General features: G+C 40.5%; 1 protein-coding gene across 1 annotated transcript in view; it reads right to left on the reverse strand.

Moving 5' to 3' along the window:
* The window catches only part of LOC124555402 (protein obstructor-E-like), a 46,843-nt gene extending 26,047 nt beyond the window's left edge, over positions 1-20,796 (reverse strand). The window contains exon 1 of the mRNA XM_047129297.1: positions 20,695-20,796. Coding sequence (XP_046985253.1) covers positions 20,695-20,743 — 49 coding nt within the window. The 5' untranslated portion in view covers positions 20,744-20,796. The remainder of the gene's footprint in view (positions 1-20,694) is intronic.
* Between the last annotated feature and the right edge of the window lie 2,668 nt (positions 20,797-23,464).

A 23,464-nucleotide genomic window follows, 5' to 3' on the forward strand; every position in this document is an offset into this window, starting at 1 on the left:
GTAAATGTCTCTCCAGTTTCACGTTTCTGGTTCATAACTACAACGCACAACAAAGACTACACGACTCACAACAAGCACAGCTTTTGTTCTTTAAGGTAACTACTAATTGTGGGACACTAAAACCAACAGGCAGCGGGATAAAAATAAAACAATGGTCAAATCATGTTTTGCTGGATTCTGATCGTTAACGAACTCTGCCAGGACAGAAAATGGCTGAAGATAAAGAAGAAAAATGAAACGCGGTAAGACTTTTTCACTACGCTTAACGAAACGATATACTTTTGACGAGCATTGAACAGCTAACGTTACACCGATGCTAATGTCACACAGAAAAGACACCCGACAAAGTATCCAAGCACATTGAACAAATAAATAATTGTAAAAATAGAGTAATACTTTCAATACACTTCACGCAATGTATTATGAGCCACCACGTATGATTATCGAATTTAAAATTTCTGTTCATCAGCCGAGGTAATAAACTGATTTTCTCTCTTTGTGTTGGTTACACAACAGCAGCAGGAGATGGTAAACATAGCTAGTGAAGATCGTTAGATGCTGGGGTTATTACACAACAGCGCGTGAGGGCAGCCGCGGAGAAAATGTGCGTGGCACGAATAAGGCAGCTTCTATCCGCAGTTAGTGTGAGAAAGGCACATCACTGCATCTGACCTTTTGCTGCAGAAGGAGAAACTCACGGAGGTAGGTGGCACTCAGTTTAGATGCTGCAACGGCGTGCTTCACCTTTCGTGTCGGCGATGTCATTGACTTCCAACTTCCCTTTTACTCCTGAGAGACGTCCTGTTTTCCACTATTACATTATTTTCTGTCTGTTTTTTGAAACTATGACTGCATTTTCTAGTAACAGTACAGTGCATAATTCTTCCACAATATTCTTTGTTAAGTCGGCATTTGGCGCGTGCATTCTAAACAGTAACAGCAGACGTCACATAACTCGCTTATTTTTCATGGCGAACGTGAAGGAAATTCACTCTCTTAGAGAGGTGGTTTGGTTAATGTAAGACTACAAAGGCTCTTTACTATAGGTTTCTTCTGACCACTTGACCGCGTCTGTATGAAAACTACCGAAGTTTCGGGTATGTTGCAGGTGCCTTCATAAGGCCTCGTCGGGAATCAACGTTCAACAGGCTGTCTGCAATGGTAGCAAAAATGTCGGTGTTTTTATCACATCATGACACGGTCACACACCCAGTGACATCTTACAGAAATGGACTCCGGACAGGGAAAGTCTGCACTCTGATAGAGACTCTGTCGGGCAAGTTTCAATATGTATAATTCTGAAAATACGTTAGCAGCTATTAATGGAAAGAACTAACTGATGAGGAAAGTTTAACCTAGCTGACAACTTCAGCTTAATCGTTTTGAGAATATTTCGGCTACATTTGTTTCTGGGATATGTTTTCCTACAAACTCAGAGATTTTCTTTTGGGTGGAGAAGAATAACTGGAGTTCAACTTGGTGAATAAGTTCGTCTACCAAATGTTTATCCATTTCAGGTTCAGAATGCTTTAGCAGACTGCAAACATTTTCAGGAGTCACTAGGTTTTCAAGGGGTAGCTTTCGCCTCCTGTTTTTTCGTGAATGCTTGGGCACTGGCATATTAGCTTGAAATTTTCCACAGTATTTGCTGCTTGTTACTCATCTTGTTTGTCTTTCCTTAAATAGTTGATGTGATGTCACCGCCAGACACCACACTTGCTAGGTGGTAGCCTTTAAATCGGCCGCGGTCCATTAGTATACATCGGACCCACGTGTCTGCACTGTCAGTGATAGCAGACCGAGCGCCACCACACGGCAGGTCTAGAGAGACGTACTGGCACTCGCCCCAGTTGTAAAGCCGACTTTGCTAGCGAAGCTACACTGACCGATACGCTCTCATTTGCCGAGACGATAGTTAGCATAGCCTTCAGCTACATTTGCTACGACCTAGCAAGGCGCCGTATTCAATTGATATTTATTATGTGAAGCATGTATCATCAAGAGAGATGTTCTACAATTGTGGATTAAAGTTAAGTATTACATCATCTACGTACTTTATTTGCAATTCTCAAGATATTGTCCTGTTCCAGACCTCACGCCAGTCAGCGTGTAATTAAACGTGTGCATTTCGGCCTCCTCTAGAAACACAGTGTTGGTTCTTCTGCCAACACTACAGTTCAAGACTAAGAAATATTTCGTAACAATCTTCTTTCGTTAAGTCACCGACATGAACATACTTCTTCTTTCCATCCATTGAGAAATAGTTTCCTTCTTCAAAGTTAGATTTGATGGTAACTGCTGTCGACAGATAACATGTGGAACTTTGTATACGAAAGAACAACATATATCCGGTTATATACTTTTACAGAGAATCTCATAGCCCGTTCGGAATATCTAGAAGACTCTCCCTGGCAGAAGCCTCTGATGAAACATGCAGTGAAAGCTCGATAATATGGGGAAGACTTTACTGCTCTTTGGTGTGAAGATTTAGATTTATGCTGTGTTAAATTGATTCTCTACTCGTCTAGTGTCCTCGAGTCTGTTTCATTCGTCTAATAAAAACCTAGTAGGCTACATCAAGTGAAGGTGCGCAGTGATTAAGGCAATGTATTCGCTTTGGGGAGGATCAGCATTCGAATTCTCGTCCAACTACCCCTTTTATACGGACTCAAAAAATCTCTTCACGGTGTAACAGCCGATATCTTATTGTACCTTTGTCCAACTCGAGCTAGTGTTCTGTTTCATATAACTTTTCATCCCCGATGGGATGTTGAATCCTAATCTTCCTACTTCGCAATTGGTTCTGTTCTCCAAGTAGGAATGTATTATAAGTTTCCGTCATATTTTTTTTCTGAAACAAACTTGTAACAAAAATGTAGAAAGAGACATGCAGTGAAATCAAGCTGCATAACATAATTTATCCGAAGTCACAAAGGCATTGCTAAGACCTACGTGGAGTCCCTGCTGGACTCTGAAGGCCTTTAAGACGCAACGGGAGTAACCTTCTTCTTCCCGACAAAACAAGTCATGCAACGCTTCAGAGAGTACAGTGAACAGAGAAATCGCACCAGAGCAACAGGATAATTGTCTGTTTGGCCTTGTAAGACATCTCAAGGTTTATTCTGTCCTATACTTGACAGAAATCTCGGATCGGGAAAAGATGCTTATGAAAACAAGTGGTGACTGGTGATATCGTATGTAAATAAAAACCAATATATATTTCCACGTTAGTGAAATCTTCTACCAGCATATTATAATTAATTCCTGCTTTAAACACAGGGAACTATGCATCACACATACTGTATGCAGTAGTCTTCCTGTTTTCGGAGAGTAAGAGCTTCCTCTTTTGAAACGAAAAACTAAGTTAAAAACTAAAATATTTCACTTAAAGCCCGAATTCATTCTAACCTGAGACTAGGTCATTTCAGTAATAAATATTGTCGGAGAGTTGATCTTCTCTGTTTAACCAGTAGACAGGATTGTGATGGAAATATCAGTCCGTGAGGAAAAATACATGCTCGAGACAACGGAGAAATGTGACTCATTGCTCTGTCAGGTGGAGTGCAGTCAGTTCCACATCCAGATATCACGAACAAAATTTTCCGTCGTTTTCCTTGAATTCGCTTAGACGAATGCAATGAAGGTATCTTCGACAAAACTGTGACCAAGGGAGCCACTGGTCCATCTGTATTGTCCTCTGTCCTAAAGGGACATCAGACATTGGCCATTGCTTGTAGAGACTGAATTACTGTTTTTTTTAATCTAAAATATCTCGCGATTCCCAGATTTTATTGTTTTATGTGTCATTTAGCTATGTATTGAAGGCTGATAATGCATTTCAGGCATTTCAAGAAATAAATTTGCTCGTAAAATTTGTTAATATGATTTCTGACATTCTCTGCGATGTGGTACTGCTTCAGATCTTCAAATACAAGTCAACGAACCCATTTAAGATGAATACCTTCTGTTCCTTCTGCTATTAAATTGCTTTAAAAATCAGTGAACGCCCAATACATAACTACTCTGCTAAATAGGTTTCTTGCTTTTCCTCGGTACTAAGCCTTCGTTCATTCAATGAACTCCATAACTCGAGGATGATAATTTTCATCAAACGTCAGTTGGAAATGCAGTATTATCAAGGTATATGTAAATAATGATGTTCACTTAATTTCTTCACTTGTTTGGCCATACAGTCGGTAGTTGCTGTATAATTATGCAAGTTACTTCACTTTCGTCTTTTCAACTATTACAGAATGCTTAATGTTTGTCGTTCACTTATTTGTGAGACAACATTGAGCTTTAAACTTTTTTCCAAGAGCTGTTTTTCGTTATCACGTAGTGTTTTATTTCGAAAACTGACAATCCCTGATTAGAAATGGTGTGTGCGATTGTTTTTAGTAAGTGAAAAGAAGCAACCGAAATATTTTACATAATAACCTCGATTAGTATCGGCATGCACTGTCATGTTTAACATGATTCCAATGGTTAATAGCATTTCATTTTCTTCCCTTTAACCGGCATTTTTTTTTTAGTACAGTCTGCATTTATTTCTATGTGTAGCTGCAGTGCACGTGTATATGCCTGTCTTGAAAAAGTGAGATATACTTTCCGATTTAAATGATGACCCAAAGGCTACAAAACTGCCCGAGTTACATGAGTAAATGTACACTCTCAGTTAACATAGACAGCTTCGATACCAATCCTCTCCGGAAAAAATAAATATATAAATAAAATTAAAAACAATTTAAAAATAACAGATCCACATGAAGGAAAATGATCTTAATACTGATCTACGAAAGAGCAACCAAACTCATAATAAATACTTGCTCGTTTATTGAAATAAATTATAAAATATACAAATCTTCAGTTTCATAAACTGCCCACGAACTCAAAATGCAAGCGGTATACAAATGCCATGTGCTAGACTCGTGTGAAATGATTGTCAATGACGTCCATCATCACACGCGGTTATGCAGTACCGTCGTCTTATTCACTGTCTTCCGAAATGTCAGAGGAAGAGACATTGAGAGTAACCTCGCACCCCCAGTCAATAACGATGCGCAGTTGTTTGTACTGAAGTGAAATCACGGGAAAAGGGTTCGTCAAGGTGAAATTTTCCTGTTGTGCCAGAAATGGAAATCAGTGCGCTGCTCTCGTAAATACTAGTCACAGCGGACGAGTAAGGAAACGCTCCCTGCGGCTGTTCAAAACTCGAAAGTGTTTTCCGATACCTTAACAAGAATATCGCCGACATTAGAAACGCAGGTATCCTCTTAAGAGCAACCATTTGTTCAGAATGTTGATCTGTTGGAATATTTAGCTTCTTTCCTGATAAACATAAACCTATGTTGAAGACAAATAAAGTGAGAGAAAAGGACACGAGCACTGACAATTCAATGAATACACAATATCCCATCTATGACGTTTTTCGAAATCACTTTTCCAGTGAAAAATCATTGATAACAGAAAGATCATCAACATAAACAAAAACTATGACATCATAAAAATGGAAAGTAGGATTAATTATCCTATTCCATTCGGTTCAGTTACCAACGACAACATTTAATTCTCAGTTAAAAATCTGCAAAACAAAGACTAAACTCTTCCTCTTGACCAATTAACTACTAGAAAGAGATTCAAAAAGACAACTGCAATTATCTTACCACTCTCCAACATTTCAGTTAAAAGTCAAATATTAGGTTCGGAATGGGTGGCGAATCATGGCCCGTAACCTCAAATGGAAGTAGCAGTTTGAACTCGCTTGCAAATGGTCTCTGCAATTTTCGGCTATTGAGTGAAACGTAAGAGTTGAAAATGATCAGCTCTGCGTGTAGCTAATAATCCAAAACACGCAGACTGGCGTGTTCGATGCAGAGGCCGGCCACATCGGTTACATCGGTTGCCTAACTACGGAAAACTACTGATTTGGTACGGTTTCTGAGACTCAACTCGTTTACCTCGGAGATGAGTCTTTCGCTTAATGTTGCTGGTGGTGGTAATGTACCTGTCACCAGTGTCAAATAAAAGAAAAGACGCGTTTTTTTAAAATATGATACGTTATTTTCTGTCTCTGCTAGCCATTGCTAGCCATTGTGTTAACCTGACTCTATTTTATTTAGTGTCAGACACATAACTGCACTGTTAGTAAATACGCAGTGAGCATATTTGAAGTATAATAGCATGTTTACTTTATTGTGAATGAATGTGAAAACGAAGGAAGGAAAAAAAGAAATTTGTTGGTGGTGAGTGTGATGTGTGATGTGTGTGTATTCGATCAGATGCATCATAAAGTTGAAAAACAGTCCTGAATTAAACAGCTATGAAAGAGGAGTATAGCACGAAGCCTTCGTAGGGCGCATTCATCTGGTGTTCTACAAGAACTTCGTCTTTTCTTAAGACAATTGGTGAAACTTAAGCTGCCCAAATGAATATTCATAATTTGTTAGCGCGACCGGCATTTACAAATGATGACCGTACTCGTTATAGATATATGGCAGAAAACTTTTCGTACGTAACACATGATTTCAATTGCTCCATAAAGGAACATTGCCAGTTACGGTCACACGCCACAAACAGCAGAGCATGGGTCACGGAAAGTGTGGCTAAGATATGGAAAATGTGAATTCGGTGTCACAGACGAAAGTATTTCTCTATAGCACAACTTTAATGAGACATTATAAAACCTAGGATAAATGGTACAATAAGAATAAGAAGGAAGAAGAGAATGAGGAGAAATGTTAGAGATTGATGTTGTATTGATGTCGGTTGCACGCATCATTACACAAAAAACATAATCGCTGTACGATGAGAATGATACAAGTTAAGAAGCATTATCTTTTTGAAGGAATCATCCAGGCATTCGCCGGAAATCATTCGCGAGGACCGTTGGAAACACAAATGGTGGTCAACCGTGATCTGAACCACGCTCTCTTGAATATGATTCGAATGTCTTATTATTGTATCAGAAAAAGGAAGAAGGAAGAATAGATTTTAACGTCCTGTCGACGACGAGTTTATTAGAAACAGAGCAGAAGTTCGTTTTGAATAATAACGGGGAAAGAACAGCCCACACGTCCTTTCTAACGGAACCATACCGACAATTGCCTTAACGACTTAGAGAAGCCACGGAAGCCAACATCTCGATGCTTGAACGAGAATATAAACCACCATTGTCTCGAATGCGAATCCACTGTGCGATCGAAACGCAACCGTGCTCGGTCAAGTAGGTCACGCCCGATGAACATAAATGCGTATAGTACAGATGAATAGACTGGTCTCTCCAAACGGGGCCATCTATGAGATTGTGCGAACGACAGAGATCAGTCGCAGGCATATGTGATGCAAATATTAAGGGGGAACTTGGTTACTCGTAGAGTCTCTCACAAGAGACGGGCCTGTGCCGAGGAATCAGACTAAGGTATTTTACAATGAAGGAAGGGGTGTAAGGGTTTAACGCCCTGTCAATAGAGACACCTATAGACGGAGTACAAGTTAGGAGCGGACAAGGTTATAGAAGAACATGAGGCTTTTGCTTTTCGAAAAAACTACCCCAGCTTTTGCTTTAAACGGTTTTCGGAAACCAAACGAAACCAAAATGGGGGTACCCGGACTGGGATTTCTGCATCTACCTACAAACTCGGAAAGCCACTGCATGGTGCATGGCAGAAGGTACTTTTCAGCACTACTAATCATTTCCTCTCAAATGGGACGAGGAAAAAAGATGGTCTATACGCGTCAGTACGAGCCCTGATTTCTCTTGTGTTTCCGGTCCTTACGCGAAAAGTACGTTGGCGGCAGAAGAGTCGTTCTGCAGTAAGTTTAAAATTCACATTCTCTAAATTTTCTGTACTTTGTGTCGTGAAAACGATGTCGTTTTCCCTTCAGGAACAGAAATTTTATATCGGGAAGAACCTTCGTAACACTCGCGTTTTGCTCGAACCTTTACTTTTTTTATTTTACATGTGGCAAGGGCCTTATCGACCATACGCCTGCTCTATGAGCCTCTTCCACTTCTGCCTGTCCAATGCACTGTTTGTCCAGTTGCTGTTGCTGTTCATCCTAGCTGTGTCCTCCCGAATGTTATCCCGCTATCTGATTCTGGGTCTCCCTCTTCCTCTCGTCCCATCTATTGTTCTGCTGAATGCCATTCTATGTAGCCTATTATCTGCATTCTTGCTATATGGCCTGCCCAATTCAACCTTCTCCTCTTGAGCACTTCGACGATGTTACTGTGTTTGTACAGCCCTCTTAATTCTTCATTTCTTCTTTTCTCCATTCCATATTATTTTCGTCGTATACAGGTGCAAAAATTTTCCTTAGTACTTTTATTTCGAATATTAACAGTTGCTTCGAACCTACCGATAACAAATCTAGCAGTAAGCGTCTAAATTACTTTGTTGTTTTCCTTTAATAATACGTGGTGGCGATCCCAAAAATTTGAACAGTACTCAAGAAAGAGTCACACTAGTGTTCTGTACGTGGTCTCTTATATAGATGAGCTACAATTCCCTAAAAATTCTCCCAGTAAAACGAAGTCGACGATTCGCCTTCCCTACTACCGTTCTTCCGTAGTCGTGCCATTTCATATCTTTTACTAACTTTATTCCTGGGTATTTAATACGCATGACTATGTCAAGCAGGATAATACTAATACGAGTAATATGTTCGAAAATTACAAGACTGATTTTCCTACTCATCTGTATTAAATTGGATTTTTCTAAATTTGTGCAAGCTGCCATTCCTCATACCAAATACAGATTCTGTCCAAGTCATCCTATACCCCACTAATCAGTCAATGACAACGCTATACCGTGTGCTAAAGCGTTATCAGCAACCAGCCGCAGCATGCTGCTCACCCTAAATGCCGGATCATTTATGTGTATACAGAACAAGAGTGGTCCTATCGCAGCACTCTGGAGCACTCGCGACGATACCATTGTCCCCGATGAACACTCGCCGTCGAGGATAACGTGCTAGGTTTGAAATGTCTTCGAGCCACTCCACACCTGGGAACCTATTCCGTATGCTCGAACCTTCGTTCACAGTCGGCAGTGGGGCACCATGTCAAACGGTTTCCGGAAATCTAGGAGTATGGAATCTATATACTGCCCTTCATCCATGGTTCGCAGGATTTCATGTGAGAAAAGGGAACGCTGGGTTTCACACGCGTGTTCCTTTCTAAATCCGTGCTTATTTGAGGACAGAACCTTTCTTGTCTCAACGAAATTTATGTATTCTAACTTACCCTATTCTCAGGAATACTGCAACATATCGATGTTAAAGATATTGGTCTGTTATTTCACGTGTTAGTTCTCATACCCTTCTTATAAACTGGAGACACCTGTGCTTTTTTCCAGTCGCCAATGCTGTAGAGTATTATTTGTAAAATCAAATTTGAATTCCATGCGAACCTGGTGACTTATTTGTTTTCAGTTCTTTCAGTTGCTTCTCTATGCCAGGGATGCCTAGTACTATGTCCTCCTTACAGGAGTTGTGTGCGGCCAAACTATTGTATTTTTGTGCGACCCTACTGCGTGAATGATTTCTTGAACGAGAATTTTAAAATTTCAGCTTTCCTTTTGCTATCTTTAATCGCACACCAGGCTGGTCGACGAGTGACTGGATAGAAGCTTTCGATTTGAACCTAGCTCCTCCACAATTCACTCGGTGTTATACGTAGCACCATTTTAGGTCAACGCACTTCTTTTAAAGTTTTTCCAGTGAGCAGGATCCATCCCTAAATTGTATATCAGGAAGGTCTTCAAAATAGCCATAACTTCTTCTTTGGATTCGAAAGGTTTTCCATCCACAGATTTCTTTATATGTGCAACAACTGGAAGTCAGAGGATGGTAAATCTGAGAACGGGTGCCTGCCCGAATGTTTCTTAACTCAAACCCGTAGATTTTCCATTGTATTTTCCTGACATTAGACGAACTTTTCTTCTTGCAGTCCATGCCTGTTACGTATCTGTTATATATCTTACAAGTTAATGATGTACGATACCTTTTGTATCTCTGAAAACACTGGGTATAAGAGTTTCGATAATGACATTATGATAGCCTTTCTATACAATGCCACCGGTTTCAATCATTGCTTTGAATGTTGCTTGGTTTCTATTGTAGACGGATGGAAGCAAGTTTCATTCAACGTAACTTAAAGGCGCACAAAATTACTTCTATTCTTTTTACCCAGGCCTGATACTGACGAGATATTTGGTTCTGCATCTTCTTTCAGTCAGCATGAAATGCGAGTACACGCGGCACCCATCTTGATTTCTCATAGTTAATTTCTCTTGTAAACCGTACACATTCTTTTGATATGATTGTGGTCTCATGTATTTAATCCATCTGTATTTACCAATTGATCTATGGCATACATCTAATTCTTTACTATTTATAACAAAGGAGCAGATTAGCTTTAAATCTTGGCCAACTTTAGATGAATTTTCGTTAACGATAAATCGTGCATAACAAAGAATGTACTAACGCTAAATTGACCTATTTTACACGTTTCAACGAAACATACTCATACAACTATTTTAAAAAGTTGTATAAAGGAAATTTGTTTGAAGACCAACTGCACACTTCAACTACACAACTGCGCAATATGTACCCATATAACGGAAATATAGTCGAGGCATTCTCTGGGAAAACGACTTAACTGAAATATACTGAGATCGAGATACATAGCATCGAACAGTTTAAATAGTTTTTTTATTCATTTTAGTTTTCAGTACATGGACTAAGTTTCCGTCAAATATAAACGAAATATTTTTGTTTCAAAATATATGACATGATAGAGTAATATGTAAGAATTACTGACTGATTTGGGTTTCATTTCAGTCGTTGTTCGAGAGAACTCTTCAATTTCACGTCAACTCCGTCTGTTTGTTAGAAGGAGAAATTTGCCCTCTGTCCAAATTTAGTTTTCAAAAGCCCAACGTACCATGAAGAAGAATCTCTGAAGACATATATTGCCATCTACAAGGCAGGAGTGTGTCAGACTCATCAAATACATCCCATACCGCTCCCTTATAGGCCCCATGCGTGATTGATGTCACTAAAAAAATCTACACAAAGCATCCAATTTTCGTATCCGTGTGTACCAATGACGAATGTACAGCAAAGATCACTGAAGTTAACTCATTTCACGTGAGCTCATAGCGACACTAATCATACGAAGGAATATTGAGGTGCGGGACTGCTACGATCGCAGGTTCGAATCCTGCCTCGGGCATGGATGTGTGTGATGTCCTTAGGTTAGTTAGGTTTAAGTAGTTCTAAGTTCTAGGGGACTGATGACCACAGATGTTAAGTCCCATAGTGCTCAGAGCCATTTTTTTTTAATATTGAGGTGTAATTTCTCGTCGTCGTGAAGTTTCTTAGAGATGGAGCCTAGGTTCAGGTGGGGAGGGATAGACAAGGAAATCGGACGCGTCCTTTTCAAAGAAATCATCCAAGCAATCAACCTTAATCGATTAAGGAAACCACGTTTAGGGAGAATTAAAATGTGGACTTATTTCATGGTGGAACAGCAGAAGTGGTGTGTATTCTAGAATTACCAATTTTATCTCATATCGTCTCTCTCTTTCTCCCTCTCTTTACGCTGCCAGAACACGATGCTCTAAATTCGCATCACTGACTGCGCTAATTTGAACCGTTCCGCAGGAGTGCACAAGGATCCGTTAGCCTGCAACAGACCTCTCTCTTTCTCCGTCTCTTGCTTGTCGCTCTCTCCTCCAAGGTGACGTTTCGCTGCGCATCTGTTGTTTGTACTAAACAGTGACTCGTATTTTGTACTGGCTGTACAGTTAAGCGTGATACGTGAGAATGAATCCTTGTCTTACAATCAGAAGCGAAACTTTTCAGATTTGTGTGGTGCCCAAATCATAAATCTATCTCATCGTGGTCCTCCGAATGTCCGTCACGGTCTATGTCTGGCCAGTTAATGGCGGTTTCTAGAGAATATCACAGCTTATGACTGGGTTTAGCAACGTATTATGCGTAGATGAGAAGTGTGAGGTATTCAGGGTAGTATTGTTGTTTGTCTATGAAGACGTGGGTTTTCAATACCCTGTTGTAGGGTAGGGTCCAATCGATGGTAAGGTCACTATAAACGAAACACGAGCTTGGATTGTAGAAGAATCTGCAATAAATCTAGGAAATCAGCCGTGACATTTTAAAAGGAACTATCTAGCCATTCTTCTTAAGTGATTTACAGAAACGACAAAAAAATTTGAATTTGGAATGCCGAATGGGGATTTGAGCCCTGTTCCTCTTTACTGCGAGTTCAGTGCCTTTAGCACTACGTCGCCTCACTTGGTAAATTATCTTTCATGTTCCAGGGCTAATTTTCCATATCCTCTTAACTCTAAACAACCAATTATATTATATTTATAAGAAAACGTTCGACTCGGGAATCGGCTTCCTAGTGCGAGAAGGTTTGTTTGTCATTCGTGAGTAGCTGAGATCTGCTTGATCTGGTGACAAGAGACTGATAGTTCTGCAGAGTGAACGCGTTTGGCAAGCAGTTCTGAATAACCCGCCTGAGATGCCAAATGTACCTCCGTCCTAACCCCACCACAGATAAGACCTACAAGTGGACTGCACATTATCAACTCAGTGAGTCGTCAGTGGATCGGAATGTTTTTTACAAAGGCGTCAATCTCTGAGAAAACTCAGGGTGCTTCTCTCATTACATTATCTATTACTTGCTACTTTTCACACAGTGCTTTGTCTAAATGTGTTAACGAGCTTGAGGCAGTGCGATATGTCCTGTTGTTGTACAATAGGCATGTACTGCTGGCGTCAATCCGCTATAGACCACGTTTAATGCTCCAGCTTTATGACCTACCAGAAGACCGAAACTCTCCTCAATAGGAATCAACACGAACTCCTCAAACAACGATCTTGTAAATCCCAGCTCGCTCCGTTCGTCTACGATACCTACAAGGCAACAGACGCCAGCAGCCAGGTTGATGGTGCTGCGTTTCCTGACATCCAGAAGGCTTTCGGTATACTTCTATACTATCACCTGATGAACAAACATACAACAAAATATGGAATATCAGATCAGTCTTAACGATTGGATTGAAGAGTTCCCAGCCAATAGAAAAGAACATGTGGTTGGTCTCTTTAGGTGTAAAATTAGGTTCAGGCGCACATCAAACGAGAAAATTTAGACAATAACGTGCACAATGTACATATAACTGATACAGTAGATAACTTAGATATATCCATGAGGCTGTTCGCGGGCCGCGCGGGATTAGCCGAGCGGTCTTAGGCGCTGCAGTCATGGACTGTGCGGCTGGTCCCGGCGAAGGTTCGAGTCCTCCCTCGGGCATGGGTGTGTGTGTTTCTCCTTAGGATAATTTAGGTTAAGTAGTGTGTAAGCTTAGGGACTGATGACCTTAGCAGTTAAGTCCCATAAGATTTCACACACATTTGAACATTTGAGCTGTTCGCGGATGATGCTGTGGCGTAGAGAAATAGCAACGCTGAAAATTGTTGAGAAGACCTGCGGATGATCGACCTCGGTTCACTAATTTCCAGGTAACTCACAGCATGAACAATAACGTATTGCGCATTAATACACGGAAAGGTCCATTACTGTTTGATTACAGAATTACCGAATAATCACTGGAAGCAGTCACATTCCTCATTTGTCTGGTCGTATACGTTCGGAGAGTTTTGAACTAAGTTGACGCCAAAAAATAGGAAAGGCAGATGCCAGACTGAAATGCGTAGGAAGAATTCTAACGTGTTTAGGTAGGTAACTTAAAAAACCCTCGTTCGACTGACAATTGAATATTTCTCGCCAATTGGGGGCCCGTAGTACATATAGAGTAAATAGAGAAGATCCAAAGAACTGTAACATATTTCTAAGCAGATCTATTTAATAAACGTGAAAGCGTGACATAGATGCTCAATCAAGTCCAGTGACAGACGTCAGAGGAGAGACGTTGAGCATTACGGTGTGCTTAGTGTTAAAATTCCGAAAGCGTGCGTTCCTACAAGAGTCAACCGACATATTGCTCCCCCTACATATATTTCGCGAAAGGACGAAGACAATAAAATTAGAGTCGTTCCTCCAGCACACCGTTCAAGGCTGTAACAGGAAAGGGGAGAGATGACAAAGGAGTGTTTAACGTGCATCGACAACGAGGTCATTAGATATGAAGCACAAGCTCGGATTGGGGAAGGATAGGGAAGAAAATCGGCCGTGCCTTTCCGAAGGAACCATCCCGGCATTTGCCTTAAGCGATTTATTGAAATCATGGAAAACCTAAATCAGAATGGCTGGACGCGGGTTTGAACAGTCGTCCTCCCGAATGCGAGTCCAGTGTGTTAACCACTGCGCTACTTCGCTCAGAGGTGGACAGGTGACAGTTGTGTAAGAAGTATTCTCCGTCACACACGATAAGGTGTTTTGTGAAATATAGATGTAGATGTAAAAGTCTGAAAATATGGTAAATTGGCCGGCCAGGGTGGCCGAGCGGTTCTAGGCGCTACAGTCTGAACCGCCCGACCGCTACGGTCGCAGGTTCGAATCCTGCCTCGGGCATGGATGTGTGTGGTGTCCTTAGGTTAGTTAGGTTTAAGTAGTTCTAAGTTCTGGGGGACTGATGACCTCAGAAGTTAAGTCCCATAGTGCTCAGAGCCATTTGAACCATTTTTATGGTAAATAACGACAATACTGCATATAATTGCGGGATTCAATGGTATGTGTGTAGAAGTGGATGCCGCAGAGACTCAGCCAATTCATGGAACAGACTCCCCAGTGACCGCCAAAGGCACAGTATAACCAGTTGCAGATTATGGTCCAAACTGAAGAAAATGACGCCATTCAGCTGAATTCAAAAATTTTATTTTATCCTACCATGACACTTCCGGTTGCGTTTGAAAAGATCACTTCTTTCACATGATTTCAAGAAGCTCTGTGCGTAAATCGTTTGTGATAGAACCGCTGATGCTTTTGAACAAAGTTCCGGGTCAGAGTCTTCGGTCGTGTGTGCTCTCTCCCTCTTATTTCTATCCATTTGCGCCGATACTTACGTCTATATTTATCGAATTTTTTGTAATTATCCGGTGTTTAACATTGGGACGTCATATTCGTAGTGGAGTGTATATACACGGTGTTCTGAAATTCGTGCCCCAGCCTCAGTCATCAAGTCTGTAAACAGCGGTAGCAACGTTGTACCAACCGTACAGTTCCTCGACAGCAGAAATCTGTTTCTTGGTTACAGAGCCATTTGAAAGCCACTGTGTGAGCGTCCTCATCGTCTGAAAATCTTTTTCCTCCAGATGTTTTTTAAGCTTGCTGAAAAGATGGAAATCGTACCGTGCAAAATCTGGATTTCCCGGTCAGCATCGCCAGCCTTTGGTCAAATTGTTAGCACTGTTTCGCTACGGCTGGACGCGACATGATATTTGGTCCATACACCGCTAAAATTTCGCTATGAACCTGTGTGCGGTCTAGACGTTTTGTCTACAAGAATCATATTGTCCTGTGTATTTCAACTTTGAAGTACGTTTACAATTGCTGCGCCACTTTACTTGCACATTGTGAGGCAGATGCCATCCCTGCAGCAGCATAACTATGTCTGCAGGAAACCCGGAATATATACACTCTTCTGACAATATCCACCATTGTTGCACTACGACCTTGGCGTGGGACGACTTGTATAACTTACTTCCTGAAGTCCCTACGTACTTTTTAAAACGAGATATACTGTATTATTTTCAGTATAATCTGTCTTCGCTATGGGTTCCCAACATGCAGTGTTCGTAACTCACAGCACCAGAGGGTTCTCGCACGGGATAGATGGTACGGTATTTTAACAAAGTATTTTTGGTTTAACGTTGAGTATTATGCCACAGGACTAAAGCTCGGCGGCAGATTTCGGAACACTTTACGCATTCTACACGATATTCGTTGAAGAAACGTCTAGAATTGTTTTCAGACTTCCGGGACAAGGACATGCCATACGGAACTTAGGTGCTCTTTCTTCTTGTTAAGCTAGCAAGCAGCTTATGATTGTCTCACGCGATACAGTCGTGAGAGGCCTAGCTAGCGGCCCTGACTCTTGACTCCGTAAAGGTGTGTGCACTGACTCACCTCCTCCTATGATAGGTCTCTCTACCGGAACACAGAAGCACCGACTTTGACGTTGTACGGTCAGTTAACAACGTGACTGTTGCAAAATTTGTTTTCCTGACGACGGTAACATTTTTCGAATACTGCGGAAACAATTTGAGGGTTAAACTTCCCGTGGACGACGAGCTAATTAAAGATGAGGGCGAGGTAGTACTAGACAAGGATAGGTCAGAAAATCCGCCGTTACATTTTCAAATGAGGCACCACAGTTTTCATTTAAATTTATTTGGGGAAACAACGGTAATTCTAAGCCCTTACGGCCGGGGGAAGGGGGAGGGGAGGACGGGATAGTGGAGGGGGGGGGGGGGTTGGATCGATCATGCATCTCCCGTGTACGAATTAAATATTTGAGATTGTCTACTAGTGATCATCTTGAATGTCTTTTGCTGAAATGATTTCGGTGGACATTTGAACATTTATTTACTTTAAAGTCACAGTAGCTGCAGTTCTTCTGCAAGTAGTGGTAGATGTAAAGCACTGTATCTAGAAAATGTTGACTTGACATGAGTTAATTTATTTTCTAACATGTAAAAAAATCTTGTGTTCTCACGGGAGCGTTAAAGTAAGTCTTACACGGTATCCAATTCAGTGAAATATTTTGTTTGTGTTTCAGAGTTTAAAATAACTTGCTAAGATGTGAAGTTCCTCTTGATGTTTTTCCGTGTTTGCAATTTAAAATTTGGGTTGTTTGCAAATTATGACTTACGCAAACGTTATTTATGTCTTTTTATTCACCTAGTCATGTTTCGACACCTACGTGCCATCTTCTGTGGGTCAAATGTCATTTCTGAAAATTACATTACAATGGAAACTGCGTTATTGTAGCTGGGCCTTTTTGCTCATTTTGGTCGTTTTTGACAGCATGTCATATTTTCCGTTCTGTTGTGTGTGTCTGGTGGATATCTTCCTGCTGCTATTGAGTACACTGGTTTCACACTTATTAATAGAATTTCGCCCACCACTTTACTTCACACGTATTTTCTACAAAAGCTGACAGAACCTGATTTGAGAGGACACTTCTGTCTTCATACTATGGATTTGAACAGTCACTTATGTCTCCAAATACGAAGAATGCAATGGAAACAGAAGAGTCTGCTCAAATTATGTTCCGTCACGTGTTGTGGAAAATACGTGTGAAGTAAAGTGGTGAGCAAAATTTTATGGATGCCAGTGTGGAAACAGTGTACCCAATAGCAGGACAGAAAATATGACATGCTCTCGAAAACGACAAAAAACAGCACGAAGACCCATCCATAATAATGCAGTTTCACTAGCAATGTAATTTTCATAAATAAAATTTGACCTAAAGAAGGTGACACATAGGTGTCCAAACATGCCCGGATCAATAAAAAGAAATAAATAGTGTTTGCATAATATTGATTTTCCAATCAACTCAATTTTTAAAGCAGCTGGAGACTGTGTTTTCGCCTCTATAACGCACTATAATGTCAACCATTCATTCGATGTCGAATTCAGTTAAGTAACTTGCTGGCAAGACATAATCTGTAGCAAATACGAAACAGCGACTGTTCGAGCACCATGTCTACATCATTGCGTTAAACATTAATGTAGAACAGCGCTGCAAGTTATATGTACTTTCTGTCACCAAGTAAAATTCGACTTTTTATGAATGTATCATGGGAAGAGGTGAGTTTCTTAACTATTATAAAGGTAGGCTGCAACATCTAAATACCCTTGAACATCGAAAATCGTAATTTTTCTAAAATAACTACCTAAAGGAAACTAGATAAGGAATGTTTTCACAGGTATTAAAAGCAGAAGGGTGAAATCATCGGTCATCACTTCTTTCTCCAGCGACACAGTTGTTTCACTGTCATAGAACTGATGAGTTGGATTAAGAGTTTCTTATTGCTCAGATCAGAAGCGAAATTATCATTTCTAGTTATACCCGTAGTGATAAAGTGTCAAGGAAAGATCTAATCTACTGAGGCACCAAGATAGCATTGGGCATATGCCAAGTAATTATTAATAAATACCCGGAATAGGAAGTACGAGAAGTGGTCTGCCGTGCCGAATAGGTTGACATTTATTGAAGTGGGACGTGACTGGACAAACCAGCTGCGTATGTGGAGCGCCGCCCAGTTCAGCGAAAGTGGCGGCCGCAGCTGGCCTATCTAGATGTGGTGTCAGCGCCACAGGGGAACGCGTATTGTAATGCTGCCAAATCATATCTACCATCTGGACCAATACGTTGCAGATTTAGACCGCTGACGGCCCGCAATACACGCTGTCCTGTAGGCCTACAATTATCGCTTATTTGTGTTCCCGTGTGAATTATGTAACTAATAAATTTGTAATTCGAAAATATTCCTGGCTGGCAGTATGATGTCGAAGCCTGATTTTAGTTTAATTTTGATAAAATGTATTCTCTGTAGTGACATCGAATCTTTCACTGTCCTCTTTTATTATTATTATTATTATCATTATTATTCTAAACACGTTTCGTCAAGTTCTCTGAAAAGGCAGGGTTGAATCACTTATATAACACATTTTATCCACGGTTCGGAACTCTTTTCCATCTCACAACAGTTAACAATCAGGTGGCAAGCTAAGAATATATAAAGCTAAAATGTCATGTTCTGGAACTGATCCACAAATGACGATAAAATATTTAAAGCGGTAGATATTCTTTAGTATAATGGCAGTTGTACAGTATGGCAAGAATCCAGATCGTCAACGAATGTATCTACTCCTATATTTCGTTGTGGCTTCCTACAACAATAATACTTCACGAAAGCAAAGTCTCTGCACGTGTATTGCAGACTATTTTATTTTTGATCAGAGTCATACGAGAGCCGAAAACTGAAAGTAGTGACTTCATCCAGTGTGTAACAAGCAATACTGTATTGGTATGCTTTCCTGCCTTCAGTGGGGTCTAAAGTAGGTGGATCATGACTATTCTCAAAGCAAGCCATGACCTAATTCATAAAAGTTCTTTTTTAAAAGAAAAGAATAGACAGCAAAATTCATATAAAGCATCTCGAATTATAAATCGCATTTTTAAGAAAGAAGATCTTCGAAATCTTGCTCAAAGTTCTCAGTGTCTGACGGATTTTTATGTCGTAAAGTCTATACGAAAATTTTGCGTCTTAGAAATAGTAGTATTTATGCGATTTCAAGCCCGCCTTTTGTACCTGCGTTTCTTGTACCTGACAATATAAGCATCGTAAATGCTGGCCGCTGTGTTTCATTCATCGGGGCTCATATATTGGTCCACGAAACTGGTATTTGTTACAAATAAACGAGGAATATGTATCAGGCTTTTGTAAAATCTCGTGGCAGAAATAATAATACTTGCATCCCGGTCTATTTAATACCATAAATCTGTACGACTGGAAATTATAGCAAAATATAAACTAATTTAGAAGATGTTTCAGTACATCGCTAAATAAGCATAGGCTATTTTCTTAATTTTTAACAGTTTTACGCAGCGACAGCAACTGGTATTGTTTATATAAGAATATACCTGCAAGTGTAGGCTGTATATTCTTATATATACATAGGCTATTTAATAAAGAGGCTGACATTTCTGGGACACCTGTGCAGGACGAATGAAAATAGATCAACCAAGCAGAAATTCAGCTACCCTCTGTTTTAAGGAAGTCGAGGAAAATCTAGGAAAGTCTGACAATTAAAATTACTTATAAGTAAATACTTTAGGATCACAGAGCGAAATCTGGAAGAGTTTCAATCTGAGAGAAGAATTTTTTTAAATTATTATCATCGACAGAATAACAAAGACAGCAGCCCAACACATGATGTCCTAGAGAAGAAGAAGATCCATGGAAGGAAAGGGAAATGAATTTTAGAGTGATCCTAAATGATTAATTGAACTATCCCTGAAATATGAGGCCATTACATCGTTTTTTTAAGGACGTTGGAGAATGTCTAGCATAGTCTAACAATTCATGTTATTTATAAGTTCACACATTTAGGAGCAGTTTGCAAAAGTTGCAAGAGTTTCAAACTGAAGGAAGATTTTTTTAAAAAATAAATAGATTTACGTTGAAAGAATGATAAAGAAACCAGGCCATCGGAGACATGAACAAGTCCCATAGAAGAGGAGGATCCGTAGGGGAAATTAATTTTAGCGTGATGCGAAGTGATAAATTCATTTACGAAGAATAATAATAATCGTAAAATAATTAAATAACAGGAATCTCGAATGTAATATCGAGCTCGAACTGTGCGAGGCGTATGTTCGGTGCTCTGACGATATCAACCAAAAAATAAAGTGACGGCTAGAAAAAAAAATGAGCATTTACTGAAATGTGAACGTTTGAAGTCGGGTATTAAGAGTGTCAAACTGAGTTTGACTAGTCCTCTCGAGAAGTGGAAGTTCTGCATTGTATCTACACTAATTTATTATTTTCGAACACGCGTCAGAACACAAAATCACTGGTCTGTAAGAAGAGTGCGAGTAGCTGTTGGACGGATGGCGGCCGTTGTGGGTCAAGGCGGGAAAGGTTCAGCCGTTCCGGAGTGTAGGTCGCAGAGTCAATGAACTGGGAACTCACCCAAGAGGACGGCCGCGGACGCGAGGAGCAGAGCTGCGCTGGTAGCCATGGCTGAGTCACGTGAAATCTGTGAACCCTCCCGGCGCGCCTATAGCTTTATAGCAGGCGGCGGCCCCCTCCACACCCCGCACCCCCCACCCCAGGCTGGACGCGGCCCCGGCGCCGACGCCGCACGTCGCCTGATGACACCCGGCTCGGGGTGTGACTGACTTGTACGCACCCGGGGTTCTTCTCCTTCCGGCTGCCGGCAATCAGACCCTCGCAAATTGACTTTCCCGCCGCATCCGGCCCGTGAAAACCCGCCAGCGTGCTGGGAAGTAATAATGCGGGCTCGCTTCATTCCGATCGTGACATCCACGACGGTTTCTTATCTCTCGAAAATTATTAACCTTCCGACATTGCGAGCGAATCCGTCTCCTCCGACAGACGTTTCATGAAATCTTGTATCACTGTTTGTTTTCTCTGTGAGCTCAGCCAGAATATTGCGATCCACCGAGGATCTGCAAAGGAATCTACATCTACATCTACATTTATACTCCGCAAGCCACCCAACGGTGTGTGGCGGAGGGCACTTTAGGTGCCACTCCCTTTTCTGTTCCAGTCGCGTATGGTTCGCGGGAAGAACGACTGCCGGAAAGCCTCCGTGCGCGCTCGAATCTCTCTAATTTTACATTCGTGATCTCCTCGGGAGGTATAAGTAGGGGGACGCAATATATTCGATACCTCATCCAGAAACGCACCCTCTCGAAACATGGACAGCAAGCTACACCGCGATGCTGAGCGCCTCTCTTGCAGAGTTTGCCACTTGAGTTTGCTAAACATCTCCCTAACGCTATCACGCTTGCCAAATAACCCTGTGACGAAACGCACCGCTCTTCTTTGGATCTTCTCTATCTCCTCCGTCAACCCGATCTGGTACGGATCCCACACTGATGAGCAATAGTCAAGTATAGGTCGAACGAGTGTTTTGGAAGCCACCTCCTTTGTTGATGGACTACATTTTCTAAGGACTCTCCCAATGAATCTCAACCTGGTACTCACCTTACCAACAATTAATTTTATATGGGAGGAAAAGTAACACGTACCCATTTCATCGCGGTGTCGATATTGGGTAATATGTATGAGAGTAATCCCCTTATATTTATTTCATTATCCGGAGATCTTTTCACAAGGATATAGTATTTGTCATGATAATATAATGAAAATAAATAGCTCATAAGGAGTTGCCTCTACCTCCATCTTTGATCGTCCTTGTTTACTCGTATTTGTAGGATGCGCATTTACTTGTAGTATTAGTAACAATGTTACTTTTATTGAAGGTACCGATTGGTTTATTGTAGCTATTGTCATAACCGATAGTACTACTTCTACTGCTGAAGGGTTGGAGAGTTTTACTTCTCATAATGTGATTGCTCGTGTACATGCACACAGAATATATAAGCACGTTAACGAGAATGAGACAAGTGATCGACCAAGACCTTGCTGAAGGATCGGCATTTGCCTGAAATGGTTTAGAAAAAAAGAAGCAAAACCTAAATCAGACTGGACGACACAGCAAACTCCATCCTGTGTCGTAAAAGCAGCACTTGTTCCAAGTAAGTGCCCTCTATACAATGCTCTTTTGATCATAATACAGTCTTACAAGATAACTTATAACATCAAACACATTCCACAACAAAATTCTGCCGTCAGTTGCAAACATATTTTTACTTTCCCAGTTTCAAGAGATTAATCTGTCATCTTCAGAAGCCTACAAAATTAGGCTTAGACCTTGGCCACATATTAAAGTACAGTGTGAGAAGTGTGTTATAAAAATTTACTCAGTACTTGCTTAGCAGATGTCAGTATCTTCTTCAAGGAAGCATAGTAGCATGTGCCCTCCGCCACACACCGTTGGGTGGCTTGCGGAGTATAAATGTAGATGTAGACATGACTAAAACTGTGCATATTGTACTTGGTTGTTGTGAACACAGATTGACAGATTGATAACTTACAGTAAATGAATCACATTTAAGGACTTAGCCAAGTTGTTGTGCCAGCAGCAAGGAATTGGTAGCACAGCTACTTGACTGTATGCATAAATGTGATTCTGTACTTTAAATTATCAGTCTATCAGTCTGGGTTTATAATAGTCGCATACAATTTGTAAATTTCTTGCTGCTAGCACAGCTACTTGATTGTGTAAATAAATGTGATTCTGTACTATAGATTATTAATCCGTCAAACTTGGTTTGTAATAATCACATATAATACGTAAATTTTTGGCATGCCATAGCCTAGTGCGTCTGTGAGTAAGATACTGGCATCTGCAAAACCAATACTAAGCTTCTGAAGATGACCAATTAATCTTTTGAAACTAATAAAGCGAAATAAAAATATCCGTTCAACTGACTACTGACTTTTATTCTAAAATACGTACTATAGTTGCTGACAAAATAACAGCTATGAATAAAATAATACATCAAAAGTAGTTTTATACTGTATCAGTGCACAAAGTTTAAAAAGTGTCGAGTCACACTCGAAACATTTGTATCTGCAGATAAGCCAGTATGGCAGAAAACCTCTTTTTTCTTGAAAAGGAACGGTAGATTTTTTAGCGTCATTCATTACATAAGCAAAAAAATAAAGCGATAAGGCAAATGTTAAAGTTTTCTGTAGAACTTTACGTAAAGAAAGCGTAAAACGTTCTAAATAAGAATCTATCAACACAAAACAGTTTCAGTCCTGATAGGCTACAACAATCATCTGGTTTGTGATGTTTCAGACAGAT

The sequence above is a fragment of the Schistocerca americana genome, chromosome X, assembly GCF_021461395.2.
Source record: "Schistocerca americana isolate TAMUIC-IGC-003095 chromosome X, iqSchAmer2.1, whole genome shotgun sequence".
Lineage (NCBI taxonomy): Eukaryota > Metazoa > Arthropoda > Insecta > Orthoptera > Acrididae > Schistocerca > Schistocerca americana.